Below are 25,977 nucleotides of genomic sequence, written 5' to 3'. Positions count from 1 at the left end.
ATCAATAACATTAATTTATCCCAATTTTCTATCAAATCTGTCCTGTAGGCAGCAGTGCTGAAATGTTTAGAAAACAGCACAAGTAAAAACGTAGAGGGTTTTTCAACATCTTACTGACATCATTATTTTCCTTACATCTGGTGCCAGAACCTTATTTCCCCCCTGATCTTAGGATCTGATGGCAGTATAATTCACTAACCTAAACCGAAGAATCCTACATTTCCTTGAAAAGCATAATGTTCTAATCAGTAGAAGTGCCGTCTGATTTTACACCCAAACACTAGGTCACAGACCACATGATAGAAAGTTAAAGAAAAAACAGCATGCCGAACTCAATCAAAGACATCGACCATGGTCATGGTTTGGGCTTTTCTAACAAACAGCACAGTACCAGCACAAATCACACACACTAAATCTAAAAATAACAATATTTCAAAGAGAGGCCAAGAGGTCAGGACAACACACTATGTGCAGGGCAGGCAGTCTCACCCTGGCAGTGAAAGCATCTACAATAAGTACCAATAATAATTTGAGCAATTAACATTTTTGAGCAATTACCATACCATTTTTTTGCTTAATGGTATGAAAGGTTGACCTTCCAGTCATCAACACCCATTTTTTAGTGAATATCGGCAATAGAAATTGGTTTAGCAAGAACATTGTTTAATTAATATTGTGTATTCTGCATAAGATCACGATGCAACAGGTGCAGCCACTGTTTCCTCCGGATGGGTCTGTAAACAGTGGCGCTAAAATATGTTTAGATGAAAGAAAGAAAAAAGGAACAGAGGAACTTAACTTCAAAACAAGAGAGATTCAATTTTAAGCTAAAGTGCATAAAGCCTACTGCCAATTGTCTGCTTCAACGTGCTTTACACGTCTGATGCCGAGAGTTGTTTTTTTTACGAGTAAAGGGGATGTCAGAATTTCTCAGACGGCCTGATCCCATTTGACTAATGAGATTATAGGTGAACTGTTTTCAACCCCTCTCTGCCAATTTAAACACACAAACACTGTTATGCAGGTTGGCTAGAGTGCGCACACACACACACACACACACACACACACACACACACACACACACACACACACACACACACACACACACACACACACACACACACACACACACACACACACACACACACACACACACACACACACACACACACACACACACACACACACACACACACACACACACACACACACACACACACACACACACACACACACACACACACACACACACACACACACACACACACACACACACACACACACACACACACACACACACACACACACACACACACACACCTTTTCTGGGGGAACCAACATCCAGCTGCCCCTACCGCCTGCATTTATGAGACCATAAGAGTGTAAAAAGGAGATCTGATTTCAATTGACCAACTGCTGAAACAAATGCCGGGCCAAACTATGAGGCAGGACTGAGAAGGGATGAAATACCTTGCCAGCAGACAGCATGAGGGCCCATTAGATTACTGCTCGCAAAGTCTATGGATCATCAGAAGCTGGTAAAGCCTCACACGGGGGCACCTGGGCAGGAGCCAAGTCCAATTAAGGTGAGAGGAAGTGACTGATGCTAAGCTGAACATAAACCATTTCTTAAGAAGCGGTGTGATGGGATGAGTCTGTGTCTGGTACTGGGAGGTTGTGACTGTCATCTCATCAAATCATGTTTTCATCTGGTCAGATCATGAGAGATCACGTTGTATTATTTAATTGCTCGATTCAAACATTTTCAATCACGCTCAATTATTGTTTGTCGTGTGATGATAATGAAAACAACGCTGCTGCTGCTGCGACAGAACGAAAGGGATGTTGTTAACATGTAATTCTTCATAAAGAAAAGTTAAGTGTGAAAAACTTCACCCAAGGGAAATGTGGTGGAATTAACAAGAGGACGTATTGAGTGTTTTTACCCATGGTGATGGCTTTTAAAAAAATGTCCCCCGGAATAAGTTGATTTTGAATAAACAAAACAAAATGATATTAAATAAAAAAAAGTGTCACCTCTTATCTGTCTGCCTAAGAATAAAGGCATAAAATGTCCAAATGTATTAATTGATTGCCCCTCATCAACTTTCCATTTACAGTTGAACCATTTTATTAAAGAATGCCAAGTATCTTATGTTTTAAACAATTTAAATCAATTGCCGGCCGATACAAATGGATGGATAAATCTCCAAAATTAGCAGCGCCATGCTCCTATAGACCACCAGACCTCAGAATATCAGGTTGCACCGGTCTCAAATCTCCTTCCTCCAGCTCTACGGTTACATATAGGCCAATGACACTCGATACAAATATAGAGAAAATGCAGCCGACAGAAATTCTACTACTGCTGATGCATTGAGAGATATTTTGAATCTCTGGGCTATGTCAAGCCTCTTCAATCAATGAGCCCATGGGAACAAAGACACTGATTCCAGCCTCTTCACTCAAAAGTTCACTGACACTTGTATGGAATATCTGTAATGTATGTTTGTCTATAATGCATGTGTAATCCCACCGATTGCAATGACCTTCCACTAAAAATACACTGCACAGCAGAATAAACAAGACAAACACGCACGCACGCACAGACACACACACGCACAGACACACAGACACACACACACAATCAGGACATTGACCTTGACCACGGGTCAGCATGACGTGTTGGAAGTTTGCACAGAAAAAAACAATATTCCTCTGAAACTCATGCTTAAACCTCAATATACTGGTAAAAGATAAGAAGCAATGAGGTCAACATCCAATGTACAGTGGAGGAAATAAGTATTTGATCCCTCACTGATTTTGTAAGTTTGCCCACTTACAATGAAATGGACGGTCTATAATTTTAAAGCTAGGTTTATTTTAACAGTGATAGACAGAATATCAAAAAGAAAATCCAGAAAATCACATAAAAAAAAGATAGAAATAATTTTGCATTTCATTGAGTGAAATTAGTATTTGATCCCCTATCAAAACATTGCTTACTACTTGGTGGAGAAACCCGTGTTGGCAAGTACAGAGGTCAGACGTGTCTTGTAGTTGATGACCAGGTTTGCACACATCTCAAGAGGACATTTGGACCACTCCTCTTTGCAGATCCTCTCCTAATCTTTAAGGTTTCGAGGCTGTCGCTTGAGCTTCAGTTCCCTCCACATATATTTTGGATTAAGGTCCAGAGACTGGCTAGTCCACTCCATGACCTTAATGTGCTTCTTCTTGAGCCACTCCTGTGTTGCCTTTGCTGTATTTTTAGGGTCATTGACATGCTGGAAGACCCATCCACGACCCAATTTTACAGACCTGACTGAGAGAAAGAGGTTGTCAACTAGTATTTCATGGTATATGGCCCCATCCATATTTCCCTCGATGCAGTGATGTCCACCTGTCCCCTTAGCAGAGAAACACCCCCAAAGCATAATGCTTCAACCTCCATGCTTGACTGTGGGGATGGTGTTCTTGGGGTCATAGTCAGAATTCCTCTTCCTCTAAGCATGGCGAGTCACTATAATACCAAATAACTTGATTTTGTTTTAATCTGACCACATCACCTTCTCCCAAGCATTCTCTGAGTCGTTAAGGTGCTCATTGGCAAACTTCAGACGGTTCTGTACATGTCCCTTCTACCTTACTGGCACTACAGGATTTCAAGCCATTCCCGCATAGTGTGTTACCGATGGTTTTCTTGGTGACTGTGGTCCCAGCTGCCTTGGGATCATAAACAGGCTCCTCCCGTGTAGATCTGGGCTGATCCCTCACCTTTCTCATGATCATTGATACCCCACAAGGTGAGATCTTGCATGGAGCCCCAGACCGAGGAAGATTGATGGTAATTTTGTGTTTCTTTCATTTTCAAAGTCTTATACTCTATTCCGGCCTTGTGCAGGTCTAAAATCTTGTCCCTGATGTCCTTAGACAGCTCTTTGGTCTTGCCCATGATGGAGATGTTAGAGTTTGATTTATTGACTCTGTGGACAGGTGTCTTTTATACAGATAACAAGTTGAGACATGTGTGTTTTATAGAGGAAACTAGTTGAGATTAGGAATACTTTTTTAAAGCACGAGGACTAATCTGTGGGAGCCAGAACAATTTATAATTGGTAGGGGATCAAATACTTTTTTCACTCAATGAAATGCAAAATAATTTATATCTTTTTTTAATGTGATTTTTTGGATTTTCTTTTTGATATTCTGTCTATCACTGTTAAAATAAACCGCTCATTTCTTTGTAAGTGGGCAAACTCACAAAATCGGTGAGGGATCAAATACTTATTTCCTCCACTGTAAGACATTATTGCCTTTGGGATGTTGGCTGTGCAGTCAGTTGTTTTTCTTAGACAGACACCAACACTGATTGGCTGATTAGGCAAAAGACTGTCAAAGCTTGTGCTAGATTTGTAAACATAAAACGAAAAAGTGATTATGAAAGTTAAGTTTTAATTTTAAAAGAAAAATGCTATGATAAAATCCACAACTTATTTTAATATTTTCACTTGCTATTTTTTTGCACAAAACTATGACTTTTCCTTAAAGGTGAAGTAAGCGATTTATTTATGTTAACATAAGTGTTAAATCGCTCTTTATTCATACAGTGATCACTTACATAATGTGCACGTTTCATAAAGCCGATCTCTCAGTCAGCTGCTCTGCATTTAATCAGCAAATAAACTCATTGGAGGATCCCGAAACTTTTATCCAATCACAAGAGAGAACGCTACAATCCGACACCGTCTCATTCATAGTCTCACCGCCGGTGCACGCCAGAGCAACCGATGGGTGAATGTTTATGCGCCTACAATGGCGGAGCAGGTAAAAATCCTTCCTAATGTCTGTTTTAATGGTTTTTATCATGTTTTATCACACTTATGGATCTGAGATGACGCTAGATAACTCGCTGCTTGAATACCGCAGTGCATTAATGTGGTGACGTAGGGACGAGCGAGGGGACTGCTAACTGCAGTAACTGACAGGAAGTTAGCTAAAAGAACCATTCCGCTTACAGCACCTTTAACATATTAGACAATGAAAGAAAAATGCAATCTGTAGGACTAGAAAGGACTGCTTACAGTCAAGGGTATCTTGTAGCAATAGAATAAATACAAATGACATTTGGAATGTTGACATTTTTCAGAACTTTCAGTGCGACTGTTAGTGTGCGCCATTGGGTCTTGTGCATTGGAAATCACATAAGGTGCATAGACTCACTTGGTCATGTGACTTCCTCTGGTTCACATAGCTGCTGCTAGAGTTCACTGGGTCTAACCCTATTATATACTATCTATGGGTCTAACCAGTGAAATTCAATACCACTCACTCCAGCATTGTGAAGGCATGCAGCATGCACGGACACAGTTGGACCATGAACAGAGCATGAATGAGTTGGAGATCAAAGCTTCACATTTCTTTTTTTTCTGCTGAATAAAGTGAAATATGCTTTGTTCAAATGCTTAAATGGAAAAAAATGTATTTGCTGCTTGATAGCCTGGATAAGTATGTAGTTGGTGACTTACCATAACAAGCAACTTAATACCAAACTGTGGTGTGAGAGGACTTATTTGTTCTAATGATGTGTTTATGTGCCCGTTCAACCTGTTATTGGAATCTGCAGAATGACACTCTGTTAGGTAGTGTGTGTTTACAGGTAACAAGAACAATGCATGTTTGTGCATGTGTGTGTGTGTGTGTGTGTTTGTGTCTGTGTGTGCTGGACTTAAAGGTGGAGTCAGATTTTCACAGATTTTCACAAAAAGTGATTTTGTTGTTTTTTGCGCCGAGGGCTGCATTCCTCTCTGTAGGACTCACCGTTGTGGGACATGCCCACTGACAGGCACTTCTGGAAGCGGCAGTATTGGCACTTGTTGCGGTTCTTCTTTTGGATCTTGCAGCGGCGCTCACACTTGTCGTACTCCAGCTTCAGACGGATGGTCCGCCGGAAAAAACCCTGGAGGAACAACAAGCAAAAAGATGTTTGAAAAAAAAGAAGCTACATTGTGAATACTGCTGACGTGAAGGGAAAATGTCATTGCTGTATTTTAATCTGTATGAATGAGATGAAAACATTTGTAAGAAAATAGGGTAAGTATTCCGAAAAGAAATACACATTATGCAATACCTGAAATGTAAAAGAGAAAACTAAATTATTAATAAAGTCTGCTATTAGGAAAGCAATTTTAGGATCCGGAAAAAAAAAAGATTGAACTCTTTACTCTTTACGAAGAAAAGACCATTACAACAGTTATGTATTCCCATATGAACGGTGCCTGACACTATCAGATACATCATTTCCCCATCAGTGTGTCCTCGCTTACACAACCTTCACAAAAAAAGAAACATTTTAACTTTGGCGAGGAACTAATGGACCAAGTGGCATATTTATGGTTGGCTGGAGGGTAGAAGCGGGGACAGGGGAATTGCTTAAAAGCATATTTAGCCACACTTAGCAGAAAATTGCAAATTTATCACAAACTGTGACTTCATGTGCCAAAATACACACAGCTGCTGACACAATATGACAACACAAGATTACACAGGCATGCTACAGCCATGTCAGCACATGTGCCTTTACCTTAAATGACCCTCAAGCGCTAACCTTACAACCTCAAATGCACACACACACACACACACACACACACACACACACAAACACACATCAGACCAGACTGACATGAAGCCTGGAGTGAAGGCCAAACAGGCTTCATGCCGACGCTGTTTATATCCATGGTAGTAAAGGATCAGTGAAGTTCAAGTGACATTGCAGAGGTCGGCCTGGTCCTATTACTGTTCCCTGACATAATAACAGGACGGAAAGGGACGCGCATATGAGAGGGGGAATATGAGTGTCAGTGTCTGTACCTATGCATGTTTTTTGCGAGAATATTTACATTTTATCTTCCAAAATAAGAAAAATAGTCATGAAATCACATGAGAAATAGCTTTTTCTCAGTGGCTTGAAGTCCAGATGAAGTAGATAATCTGGGACTTTTAGTTTAATGTTTTATATGCAATACCAACAATATGGTTGTAGGTTTTTTTCTTTAACCGGATTGTTGCTTATTAAGTGATTATTAGTTTATGTGCTCAAAGGAATAATCAAGTTTTAAGAATAAAAGTTGGTGCCAAGTTTCTGTAAATATCACCTTTTAATTATCATCCTTCGCACTCACTCTGCGGTCAAACCCAAACACCTGGTAGGTACAGGCGGTCATAACACGGTCATGTGAAATTTTTCATCTTCAGGTTTCACAGACAACCACCCAAATGCTACAATATCAATATTTACAGGCACACGGCAGATTATGGAATGCTGAGGGCTGGAAAGGAAACAACAGTGGCATCTGAAAATTCCTAGCATATAAAGAAGGCTACCTTAGGATTTTGACCTAGAATTTAGGACACATAGCCTACCACTAACTGTGATTGCAACTGTTGAATTTAGCAGGCAACTGCATGACTGTTCCAAATTTGAAATATCCTTTGAAAATGTGACCCAATATGGCAAGAAACAACTGCAACTGGTTCAGCTAGTGTTGCAAGTAGGGCTTTAGCATTTCACCACCTTTGACACTCCATGTTACTTGTGGTAGATGAACTTTTAATGGCCACCTCTTAAAAAGGTAGATGTATAAGCTAAATACATTTACCTTGACTTTTGTGATAACCTGTTGGTTTACAGCCTTGTGACTTTGCCCTGCATAAGTTACATAGCTTTGACTCTGCTCTGTGGACCGACAAAGCCTTTGTCCAGCATAGATACTTATGTATTAAAACATGGACGCACAATCACACACATACAGTATTTCTGCTATTGCCAAAATCATTCTACTACATCTAAGAACCTAAACTTCAGTGAGCTGCAGCTACAATGTCAATGTTTATGTTACAGCATGACAGGGTTACTGAGTTCATGTATCACTTTCTGACTTGTGCACCCACTAGATGTACAGTGTGGAGGGGTGGAACAGTGTTTAAAGCTATAGAGGCTGTTTTCCTGTAAGGTTTTTCCCCTACAGTGACTGACATAAAATAAAAACTAATACAGTATATAGAAAAAAACTAAATAAAGGCTCAAAAAGACACACATCTGAAGTAACACTATCTTTGCCCTGAGGTGATTTTTAAAAAGCCAAGGGTTGTTCAACAACACCACTGGTAAACAATTAACTGAAGGATTATTAAGCGACCGAGTGTGAAGGCAGAGCCTGGTTATAGTCAGTCACAAGACACACTGTCCTAGGAGTTCTGGCAGAGCGTATCCTTCTTTCCTCAGTGTTTTCCGTTCAACTATCATTTATTGTTTGGTAAATTGATTAATGTGTAGTCACAAGGTTGTTTGTGATGCTTGGCTTGTCCGTGCTTGAGTGCGGGTGACTTTGGGATGACGCCATCGATGGATATTGACAGAGATATTGACAGAGAGAGAGAACGGATCAATAAGTAAAACACAGCTTAGGGAGAGATAAGTAAGGCCATATTAGGGCGAAGCATGTGTGACAGCTTGGCCGCAGATTCAATCCACGCAATAATGTCCTTCAACAACATCATGAGCGGTAACGAGATCCACCTAGTTAGCCATCAATCCTTACACTGGTCAATTCTTGAGCTGCTTGTTGAACTCCATACATCATGGTAGTAATTAAGTCTCACCTTGCAGCCCTCGCAGGCATGAACTCCATAGTGGTAGCCCGAGGCGCGGTCGGCACAAACTCGACATTCCAGGCTGAGCGATGAGGAGGAAGATGAGAGCTCCTCCTGGCCCACTGCCATTCCATAAACCACTGACGAAGGGCTGGATGCTGGCGTCAGGGCATCTGCAGAACACATACACACACACAATTAAATGTATTAAACCATTCATCACACTATTTCCCCAGACTACGTCATTCACACATGTTAAGGCAACAACTGTGACCGGTGCAAATTAAAGTCTGGTGACATTTTTCTTATTGCAAACAAATACCATGAAAATACCCATATACAGTTGTCCTACTGCAAGAAGAACTCCATGGAGCACCACATTATTTGCAATATGCTTTTATAAAAAGCAGATTTTTGCCATTTCTGCCAAGAAATATATAAACTAATCCTTATTTTCTTCTGCTTGCTCCAGGTAGACTCATTGGAAAAAGCACCTTGCTAAAGAGCACCTCGGCACTGACTTTCTCAACTGGTTAGGTCTCACAATGATGCGGACAACCGCACATTCAGGCAAGACAATGGCTCTTTTGGCCCCACACACAGCATCATACCTTATTTGAAAATGGGCGCACACGTACATTTTTCATTTCATTTTATTTTTATTTTGGTTTTTGTGTCCTGCACTCAAAGTGCCCAACCCTCATGGGTTTATAGGACACCATCACATACTACATTACAATCAAAATACAGAATATTGTACAGCTGGGTCTCTGAACAACATACTTCTTCTTCTCTCCCAGGCTTTACAGAGAAAGGTTGCAACATAAAAGGTTCCCTTTTTAAAACACAACTCAAGTTTTTCATAGTCGTCGAACCAAAAGAAATCAGCATAAATGGAAGACATCGTAGTAAACAATACCTCCCTCAAATCATCATAAACTGGGCAATAAAACATAAAATGAATCTCATTCTCAATCTCCCTGAGGTCACACATCAAACAGGCTCAACGTACACACAGGCTGCAATCCATCTGATCTGTATGTCAATAAGTTAGTATTGATCATTGGTGCCATCGACCCATTCTCATGATCATGAGTTAACAGAATATGCACACTTGTGTAAAGAGTGTATTTGCGTTATTTATGGAAAACTGGTAGAACTGCTTTTTTTGAGCACAGAAATTGCTCGCAACTCTAACATTTTGAAAGACTATATGCAGGGAGCTTCAAATACCCTTTCCCCACACCCTTCGAATAGCAGCATTTCACCAAGGGCCTTTTACAAGCTTTGCAACCCTTCACAATTGTTTCACGTAGTGATTGGCCAGGAGTGCGAAGGTGAGAAAGTAAACTGTAACTGTAACTTGTCTCTCAAAATGTTTTAATTCTTTGACTAACTAAATCTGTCACTTATTGACTGACTCACAACAAAGCGTTTAAAAAAAGAGGTTGTCAAAAAGTGTGCGCCGAGATTCCCATTTGTCATTACTGCACCATAGGTTGCCAACAGTTTTCTATTTCTACCTTGTGAAGGGAACACGGTTGGTAGAACCTGCTTGGTACACAAATAGTAGAGATGAAATGGTACAAAACAGTGGCACTAAGTCAAGCCACATGAGTTGGTTTGAGAGAGATGCCAGCATGGGGGATAAGAGGCATTTTGGCAGCGGACCTGGTGCTATGTTGCTGTTTGCCTGGAGCCAGTGCACATGATTCAACTGACTGTGGAACAGAAAAGCATGTCAGTGTTTCCTCTGCTCTTGCCTCTCACTGTTCCACACTTCTAAACATCCGTGAATCCTAAACACGCTCTGACTCTCACTGACATTTCCATGACATCATCAAAATGTATCCGGAATGCCTTCTCTCTTTCCATACCTCCCTCTCTCTCTCTTCTCTCTTTGCTGTCATTCTGTCTCACTCACGCTTTTCAATTCTCCCCTTACATGTTTATCTTTAGGGACTATTCACGGCTTTTTGGTTGGTTGCATAATTGGGTCGTAGCATAAATTTATGTTTCACAACATAAAAGGTGGAAAACACAGCTTGTTTCCTAAGAGGTGGTGTATGGTGGCTCAGGAATGTGCACATTCCTCAATGTATTGGGGCGAGGAATGGGGCTGAAGTAGCACAGCGAGGTTAAACAAGGGAGAACGGAATATAAAATGGAAATGGGCAAGAAATAAGTGGAAAATGCAGACGGAACTGGCAGGAAATATGGGTAGGAAAATTCACCCAGTAAGTCAGAGGTGAGGAAATATCGATGAAGACGAATATGAGTAAAAAAGGACAATCAAAAAAGATTGTAGCACAGCTTTGTTTGAGGTTAAATGTGGAGTCAGTGATTCTTGAGAAGGCTTGGCTTGTTGTCGAAAGTGCATGTAAACAAAGGGGCCCACCATAGCTCACAACATGCCCGTTTATAGAGCCTATAGGCTGTATTAAAACACCGGATTTCTCTTTCTGCGCCATCACACACAGTACAAACAGGTTTTGACAAAAAGTAAGTTTGACAACAAGTCTTTTCCACAATTGCTGACTCCACCTTTAAGGCAATAGGTCATTTGCCAAAGTGTATGTTTGGTGGAGCAAATGAGGAATTAAGGAGCTTAAGCCAGGAACAACAACAACAACAGCAAGGAGAAAACACCATCTGGGACACTTTGAAACTGTGAAATAACAAGTAATCAATTAGCTAATGTTTATTTCCTTGCACCGTTCACAGATAAAAACAAAACAAAAATGGCAGCAAAGCCATGTCATTTGTCATTCCACCGTATTATTAATAATAATTTTCAATTCGCTGCAAATGAGAATTCACCTAGAAGGGTGGAGCCGTCTGAGCCGTTGCTGGACGACTGGTATTCAGGGACATCGAAGGGGCTGAGGGCATCGTTGTCCATGGACTGGGAGATGTCCTGGAGCTCCTCCATGCTGCCCATGAAGTGATCATCGTGGCAGAGGGGGCTGCCCAGCACCGAGTCCTCCAGCGGGGAGGGGGGGTGGTAGTGGGTCTCCATGTCGACCATAGCGGTGGAGGAGCGGGCCGCCGGCACTCTCAAACATCAGACTGGAGATGGAAAACAGGAGGGGGAAAAAAACACAGAGAGGTCAATGCAATGTGATCCGAAAACCCAAACAGACTGATATAGGAAGACAGTTTACATGCATGTTATGCTACTGTAGCAGATCTGTGAGGCGTAGATACAGCACTGCTCTGTGCTTATAGTAAGCTTCATCGAGTCATTTAGTTGGATTTTTGGTCATTTAGTCTGGGATTAGGAAAAGTATTACATTTTGGAAAACTTAAAACAATTAAAAAATCTGAAAATTAGTGATTCCATTTTCCAGTAAGCCAATTTGACGGCCATCTTGGATTTTTAAAAATGGCGACCTACAAACAACCTAATATCTCAATATTTTGCTTCCTAGATTTCCTTTATCCAGTTGCCACATGTGCCAATTATGTATCTTTGGGTGGCCATCTTACATTTTTTTATGGGCAAAGCAGAATTTATTTTGCGGTAAACATGATTACAGAGAAAATAACATTGAGGGGACTATCTTCCAAAACAGAAAAAAACAGTTTAGAGTTTAGCTCATTTCCACTGAGCTATACATGCTAACATCAACTTGACCTACTGACCAACATTGCCATCCAAAAAGCCATGCAGCTAGAATAACTGACAACTGATATCATAATTATCAACATCCACACCACAGAGTGACAATGCATTATCTCTCAGTGCACACGATCCAATGCAGCACTGGCTAATACTTTTAGGCCTAATGAGAAGTGCTGACATTTCTATAGTGGGTCAGCGGGTTGTAAGGGAATGAAGAACATGGGGTATCTTATGACACAACAGTGCTCTGTTGGGTCTGGGGTATACGCTAGAACAGTCATGACAGACCGGCTTGCGCACTAGACGGGTGAGATGTTGCTGAATTGTACAGTAGGAACTTGGAGGAGCTTTGAGAAACACATGTCAGTGTACTGAGAAGGGGGCTCGTCTTGGCGGCTAAGCTTATGGAATGCAACTATGCATATCAGAACCTCATTAGTCCGATATGTAAACTAGGTCAATCTTCAGTAAGCCCCTGTCCGTCAGACCCCGCTAAGAACATCAAATGAGAGGGAGGTGGGCGATGGGGGTGAGGGGAGGGCAGTACGGCTACAAGACAGCAGCTGCTGGTTGTTCTCGACCATTCCACATCTTTACACGGGCCCAATATAGCCTCATACTGTGTAATGTAATGAGGGTTGTTTGAGAAGGTAAACTGGCTGCAAAGTCAAAACGCTCCCAGAGCTCCCTGTGAGGCTTTTTATGAAATATGAGATATAATGAGATATATATGAGATATAATGAAAAACAAAAGGTATTCCATTAAAGCGTATAAATAAAATTGACTTGACTTCAGTTACTGCAAATGTATTAAGATGGGGAACTTGATGTTATCTTGAAGTGCACATTCTTGCACATGCGGGTAAGCAATTTTGGATATACACACCAATTCATTTTGAAAACAGTGGAAATGTAATGGTACCACCTTGTTTACTTGCAAATGCATGACTATGAATATAAACGGTTTAGGACTGGAGCCGTTGGGAAAGAGCACAGCAAGTCGTAAAACATGCCATATTTCTTCAGCGAAACAAATATCTACTTGAGTTTACAGGTTTAGTGTATGGTACAGAAGCTAAGGAAAAAGAAATCTGGATGCAATTAACTACATTCTATAATCATGAATCACAACCCCAAGTAATCGAATAGTAAATACCCGTGAAGATTCCCTCCCATTTAAAAACACCACTATACATGAAAAGAAGCCTGGTTTGTGAGTGGCCTGCTTCAGCTACTCACTCTACAATATGCCTGTAATTCTGAATGAAGGCAGTGTTAGTTCTACTAGGATAAAGCAACCCTCGTTAGCATTCAGCTCTAGCTCCTGACCCTCAGGTCCTCCTGTAGAGGACATCCTGTCTCATATACTCACTTCACTCGGCACCGTCTCATTATTATACCGCTTCAGGGGGGAAAAAGAATCTCCTTAGCAACAGCTTGACTAACATCCGTGCTGTCCATTCAGATATCCCTCCATTAACATGGGTGAGTCATAATCTAGTAGTAGAATTAGATACATTTGGGCTTGTAGGCAATAAAAAAGCTTTTTTTAAACATTGTTTTTGTGTATTCACTGACATCTAAAGTGGGCCATACATCAAGGCTTTGTCAACACAAACCCACTGCATGCATGACTTTCTAATTAAATAATATACACAGCAACAAGTCCTTCTCTGAACTCATGACCTCCAACCAGAAGCAATGAAGCGGTGGACCAAGCTAACCTCCTGTTGCCAGCAACATACAACATGAGAATGTAAACACACAGAGCCGCTTAGCTGCAGACAGTGCTGCAGCAATCTTGTGGATTGAGACGGAGAGAGACACACAGAGGGCGGAGAGGAATGTCAGTTAAGCTACATTACATGGTCTTTATCAGCAATGTGGTCGACAGAGTGAGCAAACGAGGCAAAGAGAGAGAGAGAGAGAGAGAGAACACCGGTTCCTACGGTAACAGAAAGCTTTTGTCCTTTAGGTCAAGACCTCTCATGTGCTCACTCAACCGCGCCTACTGACGGCACTGTGAACATTGAGAGGATGAGCAAGGTCATATGAGTTTGTTTGGGTTAAGGTTGGGGTAAGGCTCCTAAAGGGGAGGAGGTGGGGTAGTTAACAGACAAAAGGCCACTAACTAAGAGCCGCTAAGGTCGCCATGACGATGCCATGGCAACGCAGGCATGGGGATCAAGCTTTGAAATCAGAGCGCGGGCATGCAGGCATGTGAAGGCAGCTTCCACCTACCATCGCTGGAATTCAATCCACCATTAAAAATCGATAAAATCCCATTACATACAAGTGTATTAGCAAGTCTGTGCCAGTGACCACAGGGCCGGATGTATGAGCGGAGCATAAATAATCCATACAATCCGATGGATTTCTGCACAGTTGCTTAGCATATTCACCCAACCCCCCATGGAACGCTCATCCATCGCAGTCAAGACCCACATTAGACGGACAGGCCATGAAGCTGTTGGTAAGCTATAGGCTCATAGATACACATGCTCTGAATGTGACCCAGGCATGGAGACAGCCTCATACGTCCCCAACAAGGAAGGACATTAGTAAGTTAACCTAGCTGTCTGAAATTTTCTGCATTCTCAACAGTGATATCCATCACTCAAGAGGTAGTGCACTTGAAAGGATATTATGTCATCTGATCTTGTGGCATCTCTACATGCACACACATCAACGCATGTTTCAGCTGGTTACCGAATTCACACGGCCTCCATCACTGAGCTATCTAGCATCAATCAAGAATGAGTTCAACTAACGTCAATCACGCAAAGCTGGCAGCAGACTTGTCTCGCCAAGGTGTTAGAGAAACATTGTAGTCCTTCAGGTACAGGTAAACACATCTTGGCAATAAGAAAAACAAATGAAGAAGATAAATTGCTCATGTACAGCCAGTCTGTTGTGTTAAAACCTGTATTGCCACCTATCCATAACATGTTTTTACAACTGTTGGTGATCATAGTTTGATAGAATATGAAAACCCAATAAACAAAACAGTACGACCCTACCTTCCTCATCCAAAAAACTTAAGAGTCTTCCATGCCACTTTGGTCTCTCACAACATGACATCCAGCTCTCTCCAAGATATTGTATGGTCAATCAGTGTGTGTGTGTGTGTGTGTGTGTGTGTGTGTGTGTGTGTGTGTGTTTGTGCATGTGCGTTTGTGTGTGTGGGTGTGAAAGAGAGCGGGGCACAGGTTAATGTTTAATCCAGCCATCCTGTGGTCTGAGTGGTGACAGGCCTGTAAGAAGAAGGGCCCCCGGGGGCTTAACGGTGGTCTTGGAGTGGGGATATGGGCTGATGGGGCTGTCCTAGCAGCTCCGCCTGTCTATTTGTTTGAACACTTGACTCCATAAGCTCAGTCTGGACCGTGCCCGCAGTGTAATCACTAGAGTGAACCCTTATCACCCAGGACTGATACGCTGGCCGGCGCCCTCTTATCGTTATGGAGATTGACCAAAGTACAAGCCGGGGCAGTGATTGACATTGGACTTTGGCTGTGGTCCATTACAGATGAGCCACATGACAGCTATCACAGTTAAATCATCCAGCTATCATGTGACTAACCTTGCCAATTCAGGCTCAATGACAGTTCAATGTACAGAACAAAGCTAATTGTGTCTGGTATTTTGGGTTCAAACTATAATGAATGAATCATGTTTATATTTTTTACATTTTCAAATGCATACTCTAAAGGTTTATAATGTTGGATGCATGTCCAGACATCCACTGGTGTCCATTTATTTTCATACAATGTACAAATATATTAGCGAACTAAGTTGCTTATTCCATCATGCAGTCTAAGAACGGATTCATTTGAAACTTCAGCACCACATCAACCCACAACGGCAATGTCATTTTGACCAAATAAAATGTCAACATGATGGGATGGATCACACAACTCAAGGGTTGTTAGTTTTCATATTATCAATGGAAACAATGGCTGTTTGGAACGGTCCAAAAATACATTCAATGTTTTTCTACAACACAGTAGCATGGTTTGCAAAATGGTTCCCTGTGAAGTATAACTATTTAAAGTTCAAAGTGAATTTGTTGTCCTTGGTAACAGCTTTTGATAATAAGCAGATACATGAGAGCATTCAATGGTATCATAAAATCATTAGCAGAGAATCAAGTGAACAAGATAAGCAGAGTTTGATCCCATGTCATAAAAGTGTAGATGTTAAAATACATTTTTTTTGCGGATTTACAGAACTTTTTTTAATCCATGTTGGCTTAGAAAGAGTTTCAAATACATAAATATAACTATCCATAATTCCTTGATGGGTTAAGTCATGCGAAATCAGTTGTGTGGTCCAGTGGCGTCGCTAGGCTGTTTTATTCGGGGCTAAAGCCCCGGATCTAATTTGATTAGCCCCGAATCTAATTTAAAAAAATAAATAAAAAATAAATCGAATTTCCGACGGTCCTTGAACGCCCCTCATTTACCGCACCAGAACAGACTAGACTAGAGCAACAAGTGCGTAAGTACACTTCAGCAGCCAGCCAGTCTCTCAGTGTTTACAACAGGTGAGTAGTGAGCACAAGCCCTAGATTTCACAATGTCTTTATTATATGTCAGTAATTCAAATGTCTGTAAACGTTTTGAAAACCTTACTTATGGTAAATGTACTTGTATTTTGTCTGCGGCTAGAATGCTCTAGCTAGCTAACGTTAGTGACTGTATTAGTGTGATGGTACCAGAGGCATTAAGCCTGCTACTATATCTATGTTTTTCGTCTGTAGTCTACATGACCGCTTTGTACATGAAAGTTTATGACAATAATATGAAGATATGATATGAAATTAAAAGAATAACAGTTAATATTTATGTTAATACATGATTCTCATGTCAACAGGGAATGAGACCGGCTGCAGAAGTGTACTGACTCATTTATGTTTGTTAACAGAGAATTATAACGTTATCTGCTGTAGAGTCCCAACCCCCTGGGACCTGCAACAATTGTTTATTTGGGTTAAAAAAGCATATAAAAAACTGCCGCGCGCATCAACGTGACCGGCCTGGGCTAAGTCCCGGATCTTTCAAAAACATAGAAAGGCCCCTGGTGTGGTCCTTTAGACCTTTGATGTCTGGCTATATTGCAAAATAAGACACATACAATTATTTGGAAGTCAACAGTGCCTTTTGATTTAGTCTTAGCTTCTCGTTTTAGCAAGATGAAAGCAGAGATCCATATTGTAACTTTTCAGAAACTAGGGAGGACCATACCTTCCTAAGTCTAACTAGTTTATCGTCTTAGAACAGCTTGTTAAAAGCTGATCCATGATTCCTGGTAATCCCTAAACCACCAAGTTTTCTTATTTACATTTTTTAGCTCCATGGGCGTACATTTGTTTCCACTCAAAAAGTTTTTATTAATTATTCTATTTTTCCAAATGAACAGGACTCAAGATATTTATGAGGACACATGTTGCTCAATAACGAGCTCTTGCTTTGGCAGTTGGCATAATAAAAGCCCACTGACCTTTGGCATTGACAGCACGTTCAGTGTCCAAACAATAATTAAATGAAACAAACACACGCGCTCATGAGACAGAGACGATGCAATATGACCATAAAATTCAAAAGGAGGTGCAATGCGACAGTGTATCATGTTACCTCAAAAGGGCTATGGTGACCTGACACTTCACACTGGCTTTTTATAGCAAATCATTACGTTGTGGAAAGTGTGCCTGCATACGTGTTTAAGTTGTGGAGCCAAAACAACCACAAATCTTATGGTGACATCCTCTGTGCAAAGAAAAAAAGTGAAAGCAATCAATACATTTCGTTGCAATTTTTGTGGAAACGCCAACATTTAAATGACAAATGGACTTTTTCATATCTGATGAGTTTTGCCTCTGGTTCATTTGAAACAAGTTCTAGATTTCATATATGTTTATCATATTTTTGGCTCTTAGGAACATAAGAAATGGAAGGAAAGATAGTGGATTTTAGCAAGTGGTCGGAGTCCAGTGTGTCATCATCAGTTAACATGGAGAAATGAAGACACATCTACTGTGTCACCTATACCTGTAACATAGCCACAGCTTAACTAGCTACACCATTGTGTAATCCCTAGGACACACACCCAGCGTGTACTGCGCGTCTGACTTTTTTTTGGGCGACCTTGTTAACACACTACAGCGGCCACACATTTAACCTCCGAAAAGTCACGAGCAGTAGACACTGGATGTGTGTTCCAGGCTATACTATTCCTGGCTGCTCAATAACCAATCGCAAAAAAAAAACAATGTCCTTAACACATCATTCCGGTGCCAAATGCTGGCTCCTGGCTGCCACTTTGTGCTCATTTCCAAATCAGTCACAAGGATCAAGCAGGCAACCGTTACAAAACCTCCCTGAAGTACATCCAGACTGTAAATTTCAGAGTGGGGAAACTGCCGCAATCTTTTCCAGCTGCTTTTATCACTTGACAGATGTCGGACTGGGACAACAAGACAGCAAGCAGTACTTGCATGTATTACACTGGGCCAACAACACCAAAAAAGTTCCTTCATGACTTCCTTATAGACTTTTACGAGTCACCTTCATCTACACTTCTTTATGATCATGCCACCACTCTGCTGGGTTTATGGTGTTTATTCAATGTTCCTCCCATTGGATTACACCACCCATGTACTGATAGCAACTGTGCTGCATGGCAGAACTCTATAATTATAGTGACCAAATATAGAGGATGCAATATTTACCATTTTCTGCTGATTACGAAATGCAACACATGTAGATATGGCCCCTTCTCCAAAACTCATAGTTAAATTTGAATGTTATTTACACACTGGCTCTACACAACACTAGGCCAAGCTCATATTTAGGAAGCGGTCTGGTGCACATTCCCCACCAGAAATAAAAACATTGCACGTGACGTGTTTAGCACAATGTAGATGTCATGTCATTGCTTGTGCCGAAGAGAATGAAATGTTCAAACGAGTTTGTACTGCTCGACCAGTTGTTCTGTCCACTGAGGCTTTGCCAATAATGCAATAGCCTACTCAAGTCCCGCGGCAACACAGGGACACCAGGACAAAGCTCTCTGTCTGGAGCATAGATAGTAAATAATAGGTCTGGAGCCATGTGAGCTTTGACTGTCCACCTTGAGTGCAGCGCTGCCAAGAAAGGTAACAGTTCACATGCTGTGGCGTTGACTTAGGGGGAAATTGCACGTGCTAAAGGGTGTATTGAAATTCTTAATGCAGATCTTTTGCATTTTAGTAAATTAATGGACTGTTTCTCACTGTTTTCTGACTTTTGATAGTGTAAACAATTGAACATAAACAATAATATGAAGATGAGTCAACAATGGAAATATCACATTCCACTTTATTAAGGGCAGTCACCAACCTACTCTCACTCTACCCTCATCTTTAACAAATGCCATTTTTGAAGTGTGTAAAATAACATTCTAAAAACAGTTTTAAGGGAGTTTATGCATAACTGGAAAAACAACACAGCGGTGAGTGCAGAAATCACCCAAACTGCGATGAGCACACCATCAAGCTGCAAGCATTTCTCTGGGCTCAGACAGCTGTGTGTATCTTGTTACATTTTCCAGCATGACACTGGAGTCCTGAGTTACCCCCTTTCTGGCTGCCAAACCAGCCTACGTGTTTTGTGGGGAGGCATGCTGCACACAGGCCTAGTGACAGAGCGACACCAATTTGCCTCTGTAGTGGGATCAAGGAGTATGACAAAACCCCAAAGTGTTCTTTTGACTTCCTACACAAGCACCAAGTAAACAGAGGCTGCAATGGGCAAATCTTGTAAAGGATGTTCGTAATCAAAGGGGCCTATTAATTCATTTACACAAAGTCCACAATCACCTCATAAAATATAACCATCACCCATGTAAGCGACACAGCTGACACTCAGTAGTATGGCTATGTTGCTTCTCATAAATCCATAAAGAGCAAACAATAGTGATCTTTTTCCAAAACAATCTTTGCCCTGTTTCAACATTTATGGTCATCTGTCACGTTACTAACCGATTACCATGCTAGTGTCAAAGACCTCTGACATCACATAAAAGCAGATGAGGGCTTCCACGTTGTTCTACGACAAATCAAAGTAAAATGAGGTTTAAACCAATGGAGAGATGTCTGCCTTAGCTGATGAGAGGAGCTGAAAGAGAGTGGCTAATTGAATTAGAGTAGGTGAGTAGATAAGACCAGGGTTGGCTCATTGATGAGGATTTCTACAGGTCACGTGGATGAGGATCACCTCAATAAAAGAAACATAGGGTGACAGAAAGGACTGAAGAGACGTGACTCTCACATAAGCAGAACAGCTCGTGGTGAAAGAAACAAGTTTCTTGGAGAGACCTGTCAATTTCACCTTTGAAGATGCAAATTGAGCTCACCTACCTTATAGTATCCCTCCCCAATCATTAGTGCGGACAATCTCCAGTCCAGAGCTGCTTATTGTAAGTCTGCCTGGAGGGGCCTCAATCCTTCTCACCCTGAAGGACTTTACCATAATGAAGGCTCAAAGGGGGAAGAGACCGGGCTCAAGGTCAAAGCTGGGCCATGAAGGACAGAAGTTGCAAGACAAACAGACCATAGAAGTGACTTCAAACAACTGCTGGACTGAAAATAGCACTGCCTAAAATAAAAAAAACTGCGTTAGTGTGGGTCTGTTACCACAGGTACCAGGGACAGGGTGACATTCATTACAGCAGGTCCAGTTTGAATAAAACATTCACGAGTTTGAAGCAGCATTTCAGATGCCAGACCACTGATCATCTTCTTATGATATGAGGAGGGATTTTGCAATTTTGGAAAGCTTTCACAGTGACAATGATTTTATCTTCCATCTCAATGACTCCAATGACTACAATTTCTGGTACAAAATAACCTATGAGGATTCATTCAATTTAAAAATTTGCTGGATGTGGTACAAGTTGAGCCAAGTTGAACTTTATTTTGCCTGAGCCCTGGATCCCTGCTGTGCATATTCAGTGTACTCCGTTCCGTGAATGAGGAGGTGTCGAAATGTCTAAAAGTGCTCCCTCTACACCTTTTCAATGTCTGAAATTTTGCCAAGTTCAAATGAGTTCAAACTGTGAATTTCTGGAGAGACTGGCTAGAAGTGAACCAATGGCATGCATTTCAGACCGCCTTTAAGTGTAGCCATCTGCTACAGCAAAACACATGTTTTCCTTTAAATTTGGTTTGTAGACTCTTGCTACAAACTAGTTAGTATGTTTCAAGCATACCAAGGCCTACAGTAGGGCTGCCCCCTGAGAGTCGCTCATTTGAATCATCAGTCGGAACTCACACAGTCAACGTAAATTATCCTAACCAAGCTGACATTTTTTTTTGTTCTTTTTTTTGTCAGTCAGTGTGCATTAAGATAAAAGAGGATAAAAGCAAAACACTGATGAACTCATGCTACGCCAGAAGGGATAATGTGTAACGTCAAACACCAAAGACACAATAGAAGAACATTATGAGCATGTAAGTGTCTTCTTTAGTGAGCAGCAAATAAACTGGAAATGGCAAAAGCAAAAAATCGAAGCGGATTCACATGTTTGTGCACAATATATTGATTTCCCTCAGCTCTGCATAGTGATGTGGTAGTAAAGAAGTTCTCCACCATCAGTGGTGTTTTTCAGTGATCTAGAAATGTTCGTGTTGAAAGAAGGCATATCCGATTCAACTGGTCAATTCTGTGTTAGGGACAGCCCTACAGTCCCGTCCAGCACAAGACCCAGTTCTTACAGATGCATATTTCTTTGGGGTTGCTTTCACAGGTGATAAACACAGGTGAGGCGACTTCAACCTGATGAGTGGATAACATGGCAGTAAAACCAATGAACCTAGGAGGGGTTTCAGAGAATCAAATTTCCCTTTAACAATTTTAAAAGCACACAAAACAAAAGCTGAATGTTTCGATCTAAGACACTGACTTGCTTTACACATTCTCTTCAAACTATGGCCAATGCTAACATTGTTCCCATTTCTCTAAACTAGGTCAATGGAGCTGGGTTATGCTAAACATACAATACGTCTCTTTATGGAGACATGACAGAGACAAATTATAAACCCTCAAGACATAGCAGTTGAGAGAACATAACCTGAAAGTCCTGTTTCGGTAGCAGAGAGGAGAAAAGTCTGTCTTTCTATTTTTCTTGTTTCTGCGTTTGAAAGACAGTCACTCCAGGCTGTGAATGCAGCCATGCAGAAGCTGATTACAGGTCTCAAGTTCCTGAAAAAAAAATTCAGTTTGCAACTCCAGAGCCAGGCCGAGGCTAGTTAGGGAAAAAAACAACAATATGGCAAGTTCCCTTTAGGCCAACTCAAAGAAAGACAAACACTTGTCTGGGCAGGGGCAACGTTCACAGAGATCGTTTCTAGAATTTTTTTTCCTGCATTGTGCATGAGAGATAAGAGTATCTGAAATGCAGTGTGTCCCTCTGATTACAATGAATAAGCTTCAAGAGGAATTAGCTTACCACACCTTCATATGAGAAACAAAACAAAAACATGCCCACTTGCTTGCTACTGCAATATGTAAAATGTTCTGCAGAAAAAAGTAAGTGAGATCTTCCTGTTCCACAGAATGTCCGGTGAAATCTGATGAATGTGAAGTATTTACTCAAGGATTTTTGTTGAATTAATTGGACACTATCTGATTGCCTGGGTGCAGTAAACCCCCTCCAATTGGTATTCACCAGGGTTTTAAGCAGATTTGGATGGTATCTCTTGGCATATCTTTAGCCCTTTAGCCTATGAGATCATTTATTCTTCAGTCTAAGGGGCGAATGCATTTTCTTTACTCCGTCAAAACAAATAAAAAGACAATGTCACTTAGAGGCCGCATCAAACATCACACAATTATCAATGGAGAATGATAAGGTGTGTAAAAATTGTTCAGAGAAGACCTTTGATCCCAAGGGAAATGACACGTTGATATGGAGACTAGCTTTAAGGCTTAGGAAATACAACTGGACTGTAGAATAAGGCATAGTTTTCCAGATCAACGTCAAAAGTCCCACTTGACGCAAAGAGCTAGAACTCCAGATGCAACTTTGCGATCGTAACTGGAAATGTAATCTCTTACAACCAGACACAAATAAAACATGAACAAACCTTCAACCACAACATATCAGTCAGGTCTCAGGACTTAATGTGGCATCAGTCATATCATCTTCAAATTAAAGCAACGTTTTGTAGCTTTAGGCTATTTAATCTAAAACAACCAGCAGCTCCTTTTGAGCTTTTTCACCATTCAAAGTATGAGAATATGTTTCTGCCGGCATAAATTAATTCCATTGTAAAAGGTATACAGCGAGTTGTGTAAGCTCTGATTTCCAGTCAGTGATCATAGCAGGGTTAACACATAAAGGTAAATATTTGATAAATGTTAATTCATGACTTATATGTAACCAAGCTATTGTGAAACACTGCTGTTAGCTATGAGAGTTCACACACAATTAAACAAGGAGTCACTGAGACAGATGGCAGTTGACTCACCCATTCGCCATTCACTTCAGCACTTCACAATTGAGCTTGTGCGCCGCAAACGTAAAGATAAGATAAGATAAACTCTATAGTGTTCATTGTATCGGAGATTTGTCTGGGCTCCAAGCCACTGCATCATAAAAACACACTTGTCAGAGTGCATCTTAACACATAGAACAGTATGCACTCATGCATTAAAGTGCTTCAATTGACATTGTGAGTTCATGAAATTCTACAAGGTAATAAAAAAACGATTTCAAAGTCATAGAAACACCGGTATACTGAAGCCAAGCAGTACAATATATGGTTTCCAGGCAATAATCTAATACTATATTGGAAGTCTATTGGTCTACGACAGCGGCCATGTAATCAGAACTACTCTCTGGTTGGAATCCAGCTGAGAAACCTTTTATGCATGTCATTCCCTGTCTCCATGTCCCCTCATTTCCTGTCACGTGTCTTCTGTTTACTATGTAATAAAAAGGGAACAATGTCCAAACACATCCTTGATAAAAAAAAACATACAAACTAGAGCAAAGGCTCGGTACAAGAAGCTGAAACTCAATGTTTAATATGAAGCCCCTTCATGCACTTTGTTGACACTCAACAGGCCACTATGCAGGTGGTATGCAGGTGTCTCTAGCAATTAGAGTAGCCCTATCATGTCTCCAGTTCTTCAAAATATGTATATACAGTCTATGCTTCAGATTAGGCTGAAAAAAGTATATTTCATAAAGTCTCGATGTTTACTGTTTTCATAATCACACAGCAGCATCAACCTTTTGACATAATGTCAGTCAAACATTCTGATCAGCCTCAAACTCTAATAAACAATCTACAGTTTCTTCATAGGCTGCTATTTAGGCTACCCTAATACGGCGTTCCAACAAGACAATAAATAGCCTTTGTTTTGAGTGCATAGCTTACCAATGTAGCCTATATGTTGCCTATTGATGAGCAAGCGCCACTTTAGCCGCGCAGGCGTGCAAGCGGAAAATAGATTAGCCTGTCACCACTAACAACAACAATAGTTCCATAATAGTGGAAACAATGTATCAATGTGCCCATGTTGCATGTGCAGGTTTTTGGGCTACAATCTGGACTATTTCTAAAAGTGTAAAACATGCCCTCTATTTGGGGCTGCACTAAACAAAATTCCCTAACAGAGGCACTGCAAGCGTGCTGCAGGAGGGTGCACTTCTGGGATAAAAAGCAAAATAATGAAGCTATTTACCTTACGATAGACAGCCCAATCCGAAGCCGCCATATCCTCGAGAAATCTCGCTGGGGTTGAGAATCGGTCTGTGCGAGATCGAGAGAGGAGCGAGGAGGGGGATAATAGTACCCGACCCGAACCACGTCCTTGTTTGTTTCCCAACAGCGCTGCCGCTGTCAAAAATCCCCCACCATGTCCATACAAAGCAGAGCTATCGCACACCCGCCGGAAGTGACCTCATGACTGACAGCTGGCTGGGAGAAGGCGCACACCCCCCTGACACACCTATGGTTTCAGCGAATAGAAAGAGTGCAGCGGTTTTTCCCTTGAGACGGACGCCCCCTAACCACGGTGACGGCAGATGAAGACGCATCCTCTAAAATATGCTCTATATGCTTTCCTGCAGTGCAAAAGGTAACAGCTAAAACAACTAAATAAAGAAACCACAACGACCACTGACTGCACAGACACAGTGTATAAATGATAGTCGGATTGAGTGAAGCTGAACTGAATACATAGGCCTACAAGCTGGTCAAACTGTGCACCCAGAAACTGTCAGAGAGCAAGACAGGAGGAATCTTTTTTTTGTCTGCTCTCATATAATCCAATCCGATTCCATTCATGGTGCTTGAATGGCATAGCACTTACATCAAACATCAAGTTAATATGTAAAAAGTAGGCGACGTGTGACTAAAACACTAAATATGGGCAGTTTTGGAAAATGAGTCTACAGCAGAGTTAAATCTAATTCCAAGTAAGGTTCTTGATAGGCTTTAAGCAGTTGTATCAGAAGATCCCCTTCGCACATGGCTTTGGAAATATATAAATGCTTTTTATTGAATGATAATTTTTTTGTCTGACATAGCTGTGCCCACATTTTTAATTTTCATTTAACTTTTATTTATCCTCGAGAGACCAATTGAGGGGTGACCCTCATTAACAATGACGTCGAGTTCAAACAAATTCAAAGGAAAAACAACAATAAATAAA

The 25,977-nt window shown here is 41.1% G+C and overlaps 1 protein-coding gene across 1 annotated transcript in view; it reads right to left on the bottom strand.

Moving 5' to 3' along the window:
- Positions 1-25,153, bottom strand: part of pparab (peroxisome proliferator-activated receptor alpha b) — a 34,748-nt gene extending 9,595 nt beyond the window's left edge. Inside the window, exons 1-4 of the mRNA XM_080027629.1 lie at positions 25,006-25,153; positions 11,473-11,721; positions 8,662-8,825; positions 5,821-5,959 (exon numbers count right to left, since the gene is read on the bottom strand). Coding sequence (XP_079883755.1) covers positions 5,821-5,959; positions 8,662-8,825; positions 11,473-11,680 — 511 coding nt within the window. The 5' untranslated portion in view covers positions 11,681-11,721; positions 25,006-25,153. The remainder of the gene's footprint in view (positions 1-5,820; positions 5,960-8,661; positions 8,826-11,472; positions 11,722-25,005) is intronic.
- Positions 25,154-25,977: the final 824 nt, after the last annotated feature.

The sequence above is a fragment of the Ammodytes marinus genome, assembly GCF_949987685.1.
Source record: "Ammodytes marinus genome assembly, chromosome: 5".
Lineage (NCBI taxonomy): Eukaryota > Metazoa > Chordata > Actinopteri > Uranoscopiformes > Ammodytidae > Ammodytes > Ammodytes marinus.
The sequence above is the reverse complement of the archived record's forward strand: the minus strand, read 5'-3'. Positions and strand labels throughout refer to the sequence as shown.